At 42.5% G+C, this 16,692-nt stretch overlaps 1 protein-coding gene across 8 annotated transcripts in view; it reads left to right on the forward strand.

Annotated features, from left to right (window-relative positions):
• The window catches only part of ECT2L (epithelial cell transforming 2 like), a 71,265-nt gene that overhangs the window by 2,381 nt on the left and 52,192 nt on the right, over nucleotides 1-16,692 (forward strand). For 7 of the 8 annotated variants that reach the window (XM_087444189.1, XM_087444190.1, XM_087444191.1 and 4 more), the window contains exon 1: nucleotides 7,735-7,957. The exons of the other annotated variant lie outside the window; for it this stretch is intronic. In XM_087444189.1, the coding sequence (XP_087300315.1) occupies nucleotides 7,848-7,957 (110 nt within the window). In that variant the 5' untranslated portion in view covers nucleotides 7,735-7,847. Of the gene's footprint in view, nucleotides 1-7,734; nucleotides 7,958-16,692 lie in introns of those variants that run through there. 8 annotated transcript variants of the gene reach the window in all.

Consider the following 16,692-nt stretch of genomic DNA (forward strand, 5'->3'; position numbering starts at 1 on the left):
TCTCCCTACTGTTTTCCGTAGAGGCTGCACCAGTTTGCATTCCCACCAGCAGCGTATGAGGGTTCGGAAGGGAACTTTTTATGGTAGTCATTGGCTAGGTTTCCTTTTACTCCAACTTTACGGCTTTCAATATAAGAAAATAATGGATCAAAGCCCATATCCATAATCGCTTTGTGGTGCATCTTGTTCTAGTCTCATGTACCATAAACCAAGCAATTTTAGTTGTAACCACTGGAGGTCATTAGAGATCTTGTGGTATATTTTGAGGCTCATTAACATTAGGCCTGACATTTTGTCACTGGAAATTGCATCCTTTGTCTGGTACCTGAATTCTTGTTTCTGTAGGACAAGGATGTGGAACTAATGTGTTAAGTGAAATTACTCTGCTTTGTTTCATAGCAGCTGTGTTTCTGCAGAGAGCTATATGTGCTTCGTAGTTCCACAAAGCTGTTATTACGTATTCTGGGCTGCTGGTTTCAGGGGAAATTGCAGGTCAATTTCTGGCCTCTAGATTTGGCATCCTGAACTCATCTTTAATTTGTAGTAGTGGTTTTTGTTTTTGAACCTCAATCCGTTCATTGCCCAAAGTCTAGATTAGGTCTTTCTTATACTGCTTCCTCTCCTTCTCCTTTGGTCAGCCGTCTCTTCTCTCCTACCAACGTCTACTGATACCATGTGCCAATAGTCTAGTCCAATTTGAGCTGTGCTCGATTTTAATTAAATCTGAAAGCCCAACTCATTTTATTTTTTAGATTAAAGTTAGTGCAATCAACTTTCTTTTAAACACTTTTATTGAGATATAATTCACATACAATAAAATTTATCCACTTAAAGGGTAGAATTCACAAAGTATATTGAATTTAGTGTATTCAATATACTAAATAGTATATTGAAACTAGTATATTCACAAAGTTGTGCAGTAATCACTACAATCTAAGTTTAGATCATTTTCTTCACCCTGAAAAGAAACCCCCTACCCAATAGCAGTCATCCCCCATTTCCATCTCCCAACACTGGGCAACCACTAATCTACTTTCTCTTTCTATAAATTTGCCTTTTCTAGACTTTTCATATAAATAGACTCATACAATGTGTAGTATTTTGTGACTGGCTGTTGTCATGTATTATAATGTTCTCACAGTTCATCCATTTTGTAGCATGTATCAGTACTGCTTTCCTTTTTACTGCCAAATAACATTCCATTGGATGGATATGCCATATTTTATCAATCCATTCATCAGTTTATGGACATGTGGGTTGTTTCCACATTGGGCTATTGTGAATAGTGCTGCTGTGAATATCTGTGTACAAGTTTTTCTATATATGGGTATCTTTCTTTTAGGTACGTACCTAGGAATAGAACTGTGGGGTCAAGTGGTGACAGTGCAATCAACTTTTAATTATTAAGCATTTCTTTTGAATCGTATTTATTCCTATAGTCCCTGCTCCCCCACAACTGTGAATAAGCCTGTGAATAAATGAGAGAATTTAGCATTATTTGAATGCCTGAAATCTTTATATATGAGCTAGGCTTTATTTGTGCAATACCTTGTTTTCAAGGCAGAGAAGCCAGTGTTTTAATGTTTTGTTTTATAATTTCTGAGTAATTTTATTTTAATTCAGACAGTTACAGTTATAAAGCTTAAACAGGATATTGCAGTATTGGTTGGAAATATATTGTCATAATTTTCTTTAAAAGTTTCTTTTTTTTCTTTTTTTTTCTTTTCTTTTATTTTTTTTTTAATTTTTTGTTTATTGCAGTAACATTGGTTTATAACATTGTAAAAATTTCAGGTGTACATCATTGTACTTCTATTTCTGCATAGATTACATCATGTTCACCACCAAAATACAAATTACAACCCATCACCACACACATGTCCCGACTTTTCCATTTCCCCCTCCTCTCTCCCCCCTTCCCCTCTGGTAACCACCAATCCAATCTCTGTCCCTATGTGTTTGTTTATTGTTGTTATTATCTACTACTTAATGAAGGAAATCATGCGGTATTTGACCTTCTCCCTCTGACTTATTTCACTCTGCATTATACCCTCAATGTCCATCCATGATGTCACAAATGGCTGGATTTCACCGTTTCTTATGGCTGAGTAGTATTCCATTGTGTATATATACCACAGCTTCTTTATCCATTCGTCCCTTGATGGGCACTTAGGTTGCTTCCAAGTCTTGGCTATTGTGAATAACGCTGCAATGAACACATGGGTGCATGTACCTTTACAAATTGGTGTTTTCAAGTTCTTTGGATAAATACCCAGCAGTGGGATGGCTGGATCATATGGTAGTTCTATCCTTGATTTTTTGAGGAATCTCCACACTGTTTTCCATAGTGGCTGCACCAGTTTGCACTCCCACCAGCAGTGTATGAGAGTTCCCTTCTCTCCACATCCTCTCCAACACATGTTGTTTCCTGTCTTGTTAATTATAGCCATTCTGACGGGCGTCAGGTGATATCTCATTGTAGTTTTGATTTGCATTTCCCTGATAGTTAATGATTTTGAACATCTTTTTCATGTGTCTGTTGGCCATCTGTATATCTTCTTTGGAGAAATGTCTGTTCAGGTCCTTTGCCCATTTTTTAATTGGGTTGGTAGTTTTGTTGGTAAGATGCATGAGTTCTTTATATATTTTGGAGATTAAGCCCTTATCAGAAGTATGGTTTGCAAATATCTTCTCCCAATTGTTAGGTTGTCTTTTTGTTTTGTTGATGGTTTCCTTTGCTGTGCAGAAGCTTTTTAGTTTGATGTAGTCCCATTTGTTTATTTTTTCTATTGTTTCTCTTGCCCGGTCAGACGTGGTGTTTGAGAAGATGTTGCTAAGACTGTTGTCGAAGAGCGTACTGCCTATGTTTTCTTCTAGAAGTTTCACAGTTTCAGGTCTTACATTCAAGTCTTTAATCCATTTGGAGTTAATTTTTGTGTATGGTGTAAGGTAAGGGTCTACTTTCATTTTTTTGCATATGGCTATCCAGTTTTCCCAACACCATTTGTTGAAGAGACTTTCTTTTCCCCATTGTATGTTCTTGGCTCCTTTGTCAAAGATTAGCTGTCCATAGATGTGTGGGTTTATTTCTGGGCTTTCGATTCTATTCCATTGATCTGTGTGTCTGTTTTTGTGCCAGCACCATGCTGTTTTGGTTACTACAGCTTTGTAGTATATTTTGAAATCAGGGAGTGTGATACCTCCAGCTTTGTTCTTTTTTCTCAGGATTCCTTTAGCTATTCAGGGTCTTTTGTTGTTCCATATAAATTTTAGGATTCTTTGTTCTATTTCTGTGAAAAATGTTGTTGGAACTTTGATAAGGATTGCATTGAATCTATAGATGGCTTTAGGAAGTATGGGCATCTTAACTATGTTAATTCTTCCAATCCAAGAGCACAGAATATCTTTCCATTTCTTTGTGTCTTCTTCAATTTCTTTCAGAAATGTTTTATAGTTTTCGGTGTACAGATCTTTCACCTCTTTGGTTAAGTTTATTCCTAGGTATTTTATTCTTTTTGTTGCAATTGTAAATGGGATGGTATTCTTAATTTCTCTTTCTGCTACTTCGTTGTTAGTGTACAGAAATGCAACTGATTTTTGTATGTTGATTTTGTATCCTGCAACTTTACCATATTCGTTTATTACTTCTAAAAGTTTTCTGGTGGATTCTTTAGGGTTTTCTATATATAAAATCATGTCATCTGCAAATAGTGACAGTTTCACTTCTTCCTTTCCAATTTGGATCCCTTGTATTTCTTTCTCTTGCCTGATTGCTCTGGCTAGGACTTCCAGTACTATGTTAAATAGGAGTGGTGAGAGTGGGCATCCTTGTCTGGTTCCTGTTCTTAGAGGGATAGCTTTCAGTTTTTCACCATTGAGGATGATATTAGCTGTGGGTTTCTCATATATGGTCTTTATTATGTTGAGGTACTTTCCTTCTATACCCATTTTATTCAGAGTTTTTATCATAAATGGATGCTGTATCTTGTCAAATGCTTTCTCTGCATCTATTGAGATGATCATGTGATTTTTGTTCTTCATTTTATTAATGTGGTGTATTACGTTGATTGATTTGCGAATGTTAAACCATCCCTGCATCCCTGGAATAAATCCCACTTGATCATGGTGTATAATCTTTTTAACGTATTGTTGTATGCGATTTGCTAGTATTTTATTGAGGATTTTTGCATTGATGTTCATCAGTGATATTGGCCTGTAATTTTCTTTTTTTTGTGTTGTCCTTGTCTGGTTTTGGTATCAGGGTAATGTCAGGTTCATAGAATGAGTTAAGGAGCTTCCCCCTCCTCAATTTTTGGAAGAGTTTGAGAAGGATAGGTATTAAGTCTTCTTTGAATGTTTGGTAGAATTCACCAGGGAAGCCGTCTGGTCCTGGACTTTTATTTTTGGGGAGGTTTTTGATTACTGTTTCAATCTCCTTACTGGTGATTGGTCTATTCAAATTCTCTACTTCTTCTTGATCCAGTTTTGGCAGGTTGTATGATTCTAAGAATTTATCCATTTCTTCCAGATTGTCGAATTGGTTGGCATATAGCTTTTCATAGTATTCTCTTATAATCTTTTGTATTTCTGAGGTGTCTGTTGTAACCTCTCCTCTTTCATTTCTGATTTTACTTATTTGTGCCTTCTCTCTTTTTTCTTGGTGAGTCTAGCTAAAGGTTTGTCAATTTTGTTTATCTTTTCAAAGAACCAGCTCTTGGTTTTATTAATTTTTTCTATTGTTTTTTTGGTCTCTATTTCATTTATTTCTGCTCTGATTTTTATTATTTCCCTTCTTCTACTGATTTTGGGCTTTCTTTGTTCTTCTTTTTCCAGTTCCTTCAGGTGAATTGTTAGATTGTTTATTTGAGATTTTTCTTGTTTGTTGAGATAGGCCTGTATCGCTATAAACTTCCCTCTTAGAACTGCTTTTGCTGTATCCCATAAATTCTGGCATGTCGTATTTTCATTTTCATTTGTCTCCAGGTTTTTTTTTTATTTCTTCTTTGATTTCTTCGTTAACCCAGTCGTTGTTCAGTAGCATTTTGTTTAATCTCCACGTATTTGTGGCTTTTCTGATTTTCTTCCTATAGTTGATTTCTAGTTTCATACCGTTGTGGTCAGAAAAGATGCTTGGTATTATTTCAATCTTCTTAAATTTATGGAGACTTGTTTTGTGGCCTAATATGTGATCAATCCTGGAGAATGTTCCATGTGCCTTTGAAAAGAACGTGTATTCTTCGGTTTTTGGATGGAATGCTCTGTATATATCTACTAGGTCCATCTGTTGTAGTGTGTCATTTAAGGCCAATGTTTCCTTATTGATCTTCTGTTTGGATGATCTATCCGTTGGTGTAAGTGGAGTGTTAAAGTCCCCTACTATTATTGCGTTACTGTCTATTTCTGTTTTTATGTCTGTTAATAATTGCTTTATATATTTAGGTGCACCTACATTGGGTGCGTAGATATTTACAAGTGTTATATCCTCTTGTTGGATTGTTCCCTTGATCATTATGTAATGCCCTTCTTTGTCTCTTTTTACAGTTTTTGTTTTAAAGTCTATTTTGTCTGATATGAGTACTGCTACCCCAGCTTTCTTTTCATTGCCATTTGCATGGAGTATCTTTTTCTATCCCTTCACTTTCAGTTTGTGAGTGTCTTTAGGTGTGAAGTGTGTCTCTTGCATGCAGCATATATATGGGTCTTGTTTTTTTATCCAATCAGCCACCCTATGCCTTTTAATTGGAGCATTTAGTCCATTGACGTTTCAAGTAGCTATTGATAAGTATGTACTTACTGCCATTTTTTAACTTTTTTTTTTTTCTCAGTGTTTTAGTAGTCCTTCTCTGTTCCTTTCTTCTTCTATACAGAATTGATGGTCACTTTAGTTTGACCTCTGTCTGAAAGCTGTACTCTTTAACTCCCCTCCTCCCTCATGTTTTTGATATCATATCTAACCTCTTTGTTGTGCATTTGTATCCATCACATTCTAATCATGGAAATAGATAATTTTTCCTATTTGTGGTCTTTTCTTTTCCCCTTAAATCAGTCCCTTTAACATTTCTTGTAGCACTGGTTTCTTGGTGACAAACTCCTTTAATTTTTGCTTATCTGGGAAAATTTTGATCTCTCCTTCCATTTTGAATTATAACCTTGCTGGGTAGAGTATTCTTGGCTGTAAGTTTTTTCCTTTTAGCACTTTAAATATATCGTGCCACTCTCTTCTAGCCTATAAGGTTTCTGCTGAGAAGTCAGCTGATAGCCTTATGGGGTTTCCTTTGTACGTAACTTGACATTCTCTTGCGGCTTTTAGGATTCTCTCTTTATCTTTAATTCTGGACATTTTGATTATGATGTGTCTTGGTGTGGGCCTCTTTGGGTTTATCTTGTTTGGGGCTCTCTGTGCTTCCTGTACCTGGATGTCTGTTTCCTTCCTTAGGTTAGGGAAGTTTTCATCTATTATTTCTTGAAATAGATTCTCTGACCCCTTGTCTCGCTCCTCTCCTTCCGGGACACCTATAACGCGGATGTTAGTGTGCTTGATGTTGTCCCAGAGGTCCCTTAGACTGTCCTCACTCTTTTTAATTCTTTTCTCTTTTACCTGTTCACCTCGGGTAATTTCTTCTAGTCTTTCGTCCAGCTCACAGATCCATTCTTCTGTATCCTCTACTCTGCTTTTGAGTCCCTCTAATAAATTTTTCATTTCCAGTATTGTATTCTTAATTTCTGATTGGTTCTTTTTTATATCTTCCATTTCTTTGTTGACATTCTCACTGAGTTCATCTATTCTTCTCCCCAGATCAGTGAGCATCCTTAACACTCTTAGTTTGAACTCTCTGTCGGGTAGGTTGCTCATTTCTGTTTCACTTAGTTCCTTTTCTGGGGTTTTGTCCTGTTCCCTTACTTGGAATGTATTCTTTTGCCTCTTCATTTTGCCTCTTTCCCTGTGCTTCTGTCTATGTATTAGGTAGCTCAGCTACGTGTCCTGCTCTTGGATAGGTGACCTTATGTAAGTGATGGCTTAGGAGGCCTGCAGTGTGCTTCCCTCAGTTCTCAATGTTCCATGGGTGACCCCTATGTGGGCTACGTGTATCCTTCTGCTGTGGCCTGTTTGCTCTCCCTGTAGGCGCCCAGGGAGGCTGAGTTATGCTCCTGGCCAGCTGTTGTAATGCTCAGCTGCTTGTAGTTGTTGTGGGCCCTTCAGTCTCTTTATCAGGTGTGGGGATCCCCAGCACAGTTGGCTGCAAGTTCTAATACCACATTTGTGTTGCAGTATTTCTTTTAAGTGAGTAGGCCCCCACCGTGGCAGGTTGTTAGGCTCAGGGCCTTACAATTGCTGTAAGCCTGTAGACTATTAGGTCTCTTGTCAGCTCTCTGAGGATTGCAGCTGCGTGGCGCTGGCCTCAGGCACAGGAGCACCCAATTGTTTCAGGTTTTGGAAGGTGGAGCAAACCTCCTATGTGGGTCTTTGAGAAGTACAAGTCTTCTGCGGCTGAGAAGCCCTGCCGCCCACAGGTCCACACACAGTCAACACAGTCCTGCCCCGTGTGCACGCCCCGACCTCCCGAAGCGGACCCAGTCTCTCCACGGCGGGAGCCCCACACACTCCGCCACCGCCCCACACTCTCCACCCGCTCCTTGTGCACACCCTGCCCCGCTCAAGTCGGCTCAGTTGCCAGGCTGCAGAGAATCCAGTCACCAATCTATGCAGGCCCACAAGTTGCCTGAGGGCTTGTTGTTGGGTGGGGCCAGTCTCTAGGGTGGGCTGCCTGCCCTGGCTGAGCTGGATTAGATTGGTGCTCTAGCGGATGGGGCAGACCCTGGGCTAGCAGGCCTCAGGGAGAACTCCAATGGTGTCTGTGTCAGCACACCCACGCCAGGCCACAACAATGGCCGCCGCCAATGTCCCAGTCCCTGGAGAGGTCTCACCCCTCACCGAGATGCACTCAGGGCCTATTAGGTGAGTCTCTTGTCACCAAAGCACTATGCACCTTTCTTTTTGGTGACTTTAGGGTGCTTCCTGAAGCGGGTGAGTTTGTGCGCGGGCCCTTTAAGAGCCAGTTTTAGTTTCTTTGTGAACCGGGTTTTCTGGGGGTGCTCCCCAGTGTTTTAGTAGCAGGCAAAGTCAAATATTATGCCGCTGGTCTCGATTGTGCTGGGTCCACAATATGCCCACAGCGGGGGCGCTCCCCGGCTCAGGGCCCCGCGTCTCCAGGGAGGGCTGCGTACCTGTGAGCTGCTCCCGGCGGCCGTGAAGCTGGCGGCTTGTGAAGGCGGCGTTTTTCCTCTCCAGAAGGGAGTCTCTGCCTCTTCCACCTCAGTTAGGATTGTCCGTTGTTGCAGGAGTTCCTCTCATCCAGTTTTCAGTTCTGTCTCAGGGGTAATTTTTCCACGAGTAGTTGTAAATTGGCTGTGTCCACGGGAGGAGGTGAGTTCCGAGTCTGCTTACGCCGCCATCTTGACTCCTCTCCAAAAGTTTCTTTTTAATCTCTAAGAGATATATTCAAATATCTAAGATTTTTTCTTTCTGTCCTAATAAATATTCCATATTGTTAAGATTTAAGAAGATTTCTTAAATGGAGTTTTATGATATTTAAGACATTTTTCAAAGATTCAGCTTCTTAAACCCTCTCTCTGGCAGATTCTCCCTCTCACCTCATCATAAATGGCACCTCTCCTGAGGGACCTTCCCTGCCCATCTTCACCCCCAGCAATTTTTCCAAACCTCTATCATGGCATTTCCCCCAATACATTATGCTTACATGTTCTGTTTTTGTCATTAGTGACATCAAGTTGACCCTGTGCACAGCAGAGTGGAACCCCGCCTGGTCTTTTTGCACCATTGGCTCACCTTCTGGCGCTATATCAGAGGATGCCCCGCTGCTATTCATAGGGTTTTCATGGCCAATTTTTTCAGAAGTGGGTGGCCAGATTCTCCTTCCTAGTCTATCTAGTCTGGAAGCTCCACTGAAACCTGTCCACCATGGGTGACCCAGCTGATATTTGAAGTCCTGGTGGCATAGCTTTCAGCATCACAGCAACATGCAGCCACCACAGTATGACAACCGACAGATGGGTGGTGTGGTCCCCTCGTTGGGAAATGAACCTGGGCCGCGGCAGTGAGAGCGCCAAATGTTAACCACTAGACCACCAGGGCTGGCTGTGTGCTTATATGGCCACATGTCTAATGGTTTCCAGTGGTGTCGTCCCCCTGCCACTTGACTAGGCTGATCTTTCCTGTGACTCCTTAAAGAAGACTGGGCTGTTTGTGTCTGTCACCCTTGGAGAAACCTGTAAGAAGTTTGCATCAGTCTCCTCACCACACTAGTGGGACCGGTTTCAAATTGCCTCTGCTCAGCAGCAGGTACCACCCCATACAAAGGCCTTTCATTCCAGGGCTGGAGCTGTTCAAACTTGTAGCTTTCCCTGGTGAGTGGGGCCACATTCATGCAACTACATTCCCAGGAGACGGCTGGATTGTCTGTGTGTGTGTGTGTGTGTGTGTGTGTGTGTGTGTGTGTGTGTTGGCAGAGGGAGATTGTGAACAGTGAAGGATTGGCTCTAGTCATTTGTCCCCATCAGAGCCGACTGGGAAAGGGGTTGAGGGTAGAAAAATGTACGGACCAACGTTTAGTTAGGAGAGAAGACCCCTCGCTCCCACTTCAGTATGCCCACCACTCTTTGCAAGCAGCCCCTGGGAGGACTCCATTGAAGATGTCTGTCTCGGTTGTGAACTGAGGGAATCTGGTGTATAAATTTTTCAGAGACAGCATACTCCTAGGTTAATTTTGATACAGAGCAGCTAGTCACTCTGAGTTATTGAATTTCCATTTGAAAGGAGCATACTTCTGTGTGGAGGCGGTGGAGAGGACGGGGGAGTATTCAAAGACACATCAGGTTTCTAAATACTCAAGACAAGTCTGGAGATGCGGGTCACCCTGACTCTCCCTGCCAGCCTTGCATTCCTGACACGTTCCTTCCTTTCACATTGACCAGACGATCACGGGCAATCATGTGAAATATTAGCATTGGCAGTTGGGCGGATGAAGCTAAGAAAGAAAGTGCTTGAGTTTAAAACGAAAGGAGAAACCAAAAGCCAAACCTGTTTTATTGGGTGGGGACAGGGCCGGGGAGAGCGGGTGGTGGGAGGGTCACTGGCTCACGTTAGGCAGAGCCCAGGCACCATGTGGTAAGTGGTGCCACTCTCCATTTATAACGTTTGGCTTATCTTTGTGGCACTTGGCACCGCCTGACATTATGTTATATGAAGTGCTTGTCTATTTCCCATCTGCCTGCGCTCTTCCAGAACATAGCTGCATGAGCTCAAGGGCTTTTTCTGTGACTCTTTCTGTCCCTAGCACTCAGAGCAATACCCAGTACCTAGTAGCCACTCAGTAAATGCTTGTTGAATGAATGAAGATGTCTAAAACACTGCTGATTACAATAACAAAAAGATAAGCATAAAAATATTTTCATTTGATAGTTCTCTAGGAGGAAGGAATTTTTCAAGATATTACAAGTTTTTGAATATAGGAGATTACTAACGCTTTGCTTCATTTAAGACTTTTCATTATTTAATTAAATCAAGACCTCTATAAAGAATTCCAAAAGGAATTATGCACAGTAATAATACCCACAGTGCCATCTCACACAATTCCAGGCGTTGCTGTTTCCACTGTCATCTGTGTGAATGGCACCTCTTGAAGCTGTTCATTGCACAGCTTCCCAAATGCAGCAGCCCTGATAATACAATCAGCCGTTTATAAAGTACTTGATGTTAGCTTCCAGATCTAACAAGTGTCCTTTTCCCCTCTGCATGGGAGGAGTCGAATCCACAGTAAATTCATTGGGAAATGGAGACAAGGTGTTAAGAGACCATTGGTCTTTATTCTGTATTTGAGAATCTCTGGAAAATGTCCAGGATGGTTACGGCAGAATAAGTGAACTAGCATCTGCCCCTGAGACCTGAGGGGGCTGGCGAGTCTTAGAAGCTGAAGTCACGGGCCCTTAGTACACAGTAAGCACTCACTGAGTGCTTATCCTTCTCCTGCTCTCTCTGTGTATTCTTTTGATGTCATGGTCAGAATGCTTTCAAGTGCAAATAGCAGAAATGGAATTCAAACCAGCTTCAGAAGAAATGGGAGTTTATTGACTTAAGATTTGTGTAGCTTCAGGCCGGGCTAGATGCTTGGATTCAACCAAGGATACCAGGGCTCTCTCTTCCTTCCAGCTCTGCTTCCCTATGTGTGTTGCATAAAACTGAAAAGATAAGTGTAAGACCCTTATGAAGGAAATTATAAATTTATATTAAAGGATAGTTAAAAAAAAGAAAAAAACCTGGGTAAATAGATGTGCCATGTTTAAACATGCCAATTCTCTCCAAATTAATCTTCAAGTTCAATTCAATCACAGTACAAATCCCCAAATAGCATTTTCTTATGGACCTTGAGAAGCTGATTCTAAAGCTAATCCGGAAAAGAAAGTGGACAACAGCTAAGACATTTTAAATACTGTATAAAGAAAAAAATGAGTAAGGGTTGCACTACCAGAAATTAAAATTTATTTATTTATTTATTTATTTATTTATTTATTTTGTGTGTGTGTGTGTGTGTGTGTGTGTGTGTGTGTGTGTGTGGAAGATCAGCCCTGAGCCAACATCCATGCCCATCCACTTTTTTTTTTATATGGGACGCTGGCACAGCATGGCCCGACAATCGGTGCGTTGGTGCACGCCCAGGATCCAAACCCAGGCCACCAGCAGCAGAGCGCACGCACTCAACCGCCATGCCACGGGGCCGGCCCCATCGCTACCAGCTATTAAAACCACTTTTTTCCATTTATGAAATACCCCCAAGTAGTATCTCAGTGTAAAGAGGAGGAGATGAATAAACTCAGAAGGGAAGGTCGGGGAGCTCAGATGCTCAGGCGGCTGGGAGATCTTTCCTGTTCACTGCTTTGTAACACTGTTTGTGACCCCCACCCATGCCACTCCCCATTTCCTCTCCTTCTTCCTGACAGGAGCCCTGTTTTTCCCCAGGTGTCATGTGCTTCAGGAGTCACTGGTCACCCTGCCCCACCAAGGGTGACTCAGGGTTGCACTGAATCGTAATAATTCCATCCCCCTGGGTGGGGTCTGTTTAGGAAAGGGCCTGTAGATCCTAACTCTGCCAAGGGGACATAAGAGAGAGGCTGCTGAGAGCTTCTAGAGGGTTGTCTTCATTCTCAAATGGACTTAAATAGGGACTTGAGGAAGGGACATGCCCTTTGCCCTCCTCCTGGCCTGTCTCTGTTGTGTGAGGATCTGTGCACATGTGGTGAGTTATTTGGGAACCACCTCAGGGGACAAGCCTGAGGACCAAAAGCAAACTGTTGAGTAGGCACGGTGAAAATGTGGATAGTCCTTGAATTCACTAACCCTGGAGCTGCCCTGTTGTCATTATTGTGTAAGAAAACTGAAAGGAAGACACAGAGGTTTAAAAACGGTCCGTAATAGTCCATTTATCTGGTCTTCACTTCCCCGGTCACATCAACTCTCCAGAATCTAGCTGAGAACCAGCTAGATTTGGAAAAACAAAAAGCATTCAGAGCCCTTCAGACCCTCATGCAGAGTCAAAGTTTTAATTAATTCAGGGCTTCAAAAAGGAGTTATCCATCCTCCTAAGACCAACGCACACACGTTCAACAAGATCAGGATCTGCCAGGCTTCTCTTCTACCTGCAGGGTGTCGAGAAGGGTGGGCCCTCGAATCACCTGGTTTGTGAAAACACGGACTGTGAGCCTCACCCATGGAGATTTTGGGTCAACACACCTGGGGTGGGGCTGAGGAAGCTGTTTTGGTTAAGTTCCCAGGGTGATTGGTACCCAGCAAGGTGTAAGACACGAGGGCTGGGGGACTGAAGACTCCTCCCACCTCTTGACTCCATTCCTCCTTGAGGGCAGGACACAGACCACCCGAGTGCCCTCCCTCCTGTTCTCAATGCCACAGAACAAAACTGTTTGTTCAGGTTCTGCAGGTGCCTCTCCCATCATCCCCTTGTGCTGCTGCTGAGTGGTTTTTGAATGCTTCATTGTGAGTAACCTAAACTTGACACAAATAACAAAGGAAACACTTTGCTCTTATATAATTGAAAAATCCAGAGGTGGGTTTGGCTGCAGTTGATGCTTGATCCAGAGGTTCAGTAATAAAACCGGTGGCTTGTTTTTTTCTGTCCCTCTTCTCTGCTTTCTGCAGTCGTGGCTTCACGATTACATTTCCTCAGTTGTGTCCAGAAGCAAAAAGAGGTTCTTTGTTTCAGCTTCACTCTGGTTGGACTAGTTTAGGTCCCCGCCCTAAACTTCTGCTAACTGCTGTGGCCAGGGGACTGACCCATGTGGATGGCACTAGGCTTAATCATGTGCTTTTTGGAGGTTCTATAGAACCACATGGACCATCAAATAGAAATTGGGGATATTTTACCTAAAGAAGGGGAAGTAAACGATGGTTCTGAAAGCTAAAGTCTATTCATCCAGCATTTAACAAACATTTCCTGGGTGCCTGCTAGGTACCAAGCACAGCTCTGGGTGCACAGGATTCAACACTAAACAGAGTGTAGAAGACTCCTGCCCTCCGAGGTTCATATTTTAGTAGAATAAAACTTGTCATAAAATAGGAAAAGGGGAATGTCCTTGCTTCTCATGGGATATTTGACAGTAAAACATAGCACCACTATAAATATTTTGGGGTATTTTCCATGTCTCAGAAGTTAGAGCATGTGGCGGACTGAATAACGGCCCCCAAATATGTCCACACCCTAATCCCAGAACCTGTGAGTGTTAGCTTATATGGCAAAGGGACTGTGCAGATGTGATTAAGGATCTTGAGATAGGGAGGTTCTCCTGCATAACTGGGGCTCAGCGTAACCACAATAGTCCTCACAAGGGATGCAGGAGACATCAGAGTCAGGAGAGAAGAGGATGTGGTGATAGAAGCAGTGGAAGAGGCAGAGACATCTGAGGATCCCATGCTGCTGGCTTTCAGATGGAGGCAGGGTCCATGAGCCAAGGCATACAGGCAGCTGCTAGAACCTGAAAAAGGCCAGGAGCAGATTCTCCCCTCAGAGCCTCCAGAAGGAACCAGCCCTGCCAACACCTCGACTGCAGCCCATGGGAACTGATTTCAGACTTCTGACCCCAGAACTCCGACAATAAATCTGTGCTGCTTTCAGCCACTAAGTTAGTGGTAATTTGTTATAATGAACAGGAAATAAATACCAGCATTGATTTTCTCTTTATGTTTTTCAACTTTTATTATTTCTTCATTCTTTATTCTAGTTTACACATATTTATTTAGCCCCTACCAAGTTACAAGCACCACACCAGGTGTGGGGACACAGCACAGACAAGGCAGCCACCGTACCTTCTTTTGTGGGGTTCACAGTCCAGTGCAAGGAGAAGACTTTCAGTGGGGAGCTAGTCCAAAACTAGTCCAAAGGACTGAGTTGAGGGTCAGCAAGGACGTAACAGAAGTGGTGCTTAGATCACACTGCGGTGCACGTCAAGTGGAAAGGACGCAGGTCCCAGCAGAGGGTGGGAGGCGGGTCCTCCCAAGGTCGCACTTGGTGAGGGTAGGCAGCCTCCATGGCGAAGTGTTTGGGCAGCAGGAATGGTCAGCCTGTTGGGAAGATGGGGGGATTCTGGCAGTACCCCAAAGCAAAATCCACTATTGTTATCTTATGCGGTTACCTATTTTGTTGCAAAAATAGCTTTTTCCTAGCCACATGACTTAGATTGGCAATGCTGGTTCCAGATAAAATTTCTTGCTCCTTTCTTGGCACCATATTGCTTCACTGGCCACAAGTTTTGTAATAATAGGACTCACACACGGGAAGTTATACTGCAGTTACATAACAACAACAAGTCTGTGTGCACGCATTGTCCTCTATTTTCCACAATCCAAGGCAGGCTTGGCCAGCCCAACTGATATCAAATAAATAGCTATGACTGTGCTAAGTAAGAGAGGAAAAGTAATAGGGACCTCGGCAGCCTTCCCTGGGGACCGGACACGTGGGCTGGAGTCTGAAGGACAAGTAGGAGTTGGATGAGCAAAGACCTGGGAAGAGTGTTCCACCTGGATGGGACGATGTGTTTGAACGCCTCAGGCCTCCTTTGTCTCCTCAGTAGTAACACCAGGCTTTTGTAGATGCGTTGGAAAATGTGGATAAACAAAAAGAGGAAAATACGAATCACCCATAGTCCCACCACCCAGATATAACCTGATGTCTTATGCTGATGTGCTTCTGTGTAACTATGAATCAGATATACAAATTATTTTAAACTCTTTTTTAAAAAACTCTTCTATCACCCCTCATTATGGTTTACCCACACCTGGCTTTGCTGTCTCGTTCACTGAAGACTTTAGCACATGGTTCTCCACTTTCTTTATACCCCAAACCCAGTCAGTATTCGTGTGACATTGGCATCCACATGGAAACCCACCTGCTACAGACCCTTACCATGCCGTAGAGCGTTTGCAAAGCTACCGCACAGACTAAGAGGTGCTACCTAAGCAGCTGGAAAACAGGGACCTCTGCCAATTCCACTCACCTCTCCCAGGCCACCTCCCCAAGCTGTTGTTCTAGTCATTGTCATTACTATTTTGGCAGCTTCTTTCTACTTCTTATCAGAAATTTAAGAGCAGAGAATTAGATTCAAGTCCCGTATTACTAAGCCTTGTTCTTTTTGCAAAGTACACGTTGTACATTTAGTAACACACTGCAAATCGTTATCATGAATTATTTAAATGAAGCCATCTTTGACACAATAAATGAGCAAAGCACATTTTGTTCATTGTCTCCTTACGTGTTGTTATTTCTCTTCACAGATTTCTTACTTTGCAGCATTAACTAAAATGCAATTAGCTACAATGTCATTACTGCAAACTACCCTCTGCTGCTCATATACTGATTTTTTTTATGTGACTGAAGCATTTTCTTTCCGTCTTGCTTAAGATTCATTATTCTTAAGTGTGTCCTTGTAGACTAGACTAGGAACAAATATTAAACATGTATAATTGAGGTTTACTTTAAAAGTAACTCAGGGGCCGTCCCGGTGGCTTAGCGGTTAAGTGCACGCGCTCCGCTCCTGGCAGCCCGGGGTTTGGATCCCGGGCGCGCACCGACCCACTGCTTCTCCGGCCATGCTGAGGCCACGTCCCACATACAGCAACTAGAGGGATGTGCAACTATGACATACAACTATCTACTGGGGCTTTGGGACCAAAAAAAAAAGGAGGAGGATTGGCAATAGATGTTAGCTCAGAGCCGGTCTTCCTCAGCAAAAAGAGGAAGATTAGCACGAATGTTAGCTCAGGGCTGATCTTCCTCAAAAAAAAAAAAAAAAGAAAGAAAGGAAAAATAACTCAGACTCAGTTCTCCCCTTGCTCCGCTGAGATGGAACAGTAGACGCTGTGGGTGGGAAGGGGAATAGAGACGAAAACTCCGAAGATACTGAGACTTGTCTTTGAAAAGGAGGCTGAAAACATTTCTGTGTTGCATCTTATTTTGTTGATCTGTTTTCTTATTCCAAATGGGAGCAAATTGTCTCTCAAGGGCCAGTGAAATGATTATGAAGCCTACCGCACAGTGAGGATTAGTCAGTGATCCATTGGGATTAACTGTTCTCCGTGTTGTCCCAGACTCGTTCAGCTTAAATGTTAAT

Source organism: Ceratotherium simum, chromosome 19 (assembly GCF_057802395.1).
Source record: "Ceratotherium simum simum isolate JZ-2026a chromosome 19, ASM5780239v1, whole genome shotgun sequence".
NCBI lineage: Eukaryota > Metazoa > Chordata > Mammalia > Perissodactyla > Rhinocerotidae > Ceratotherium > Ceratotherium simum.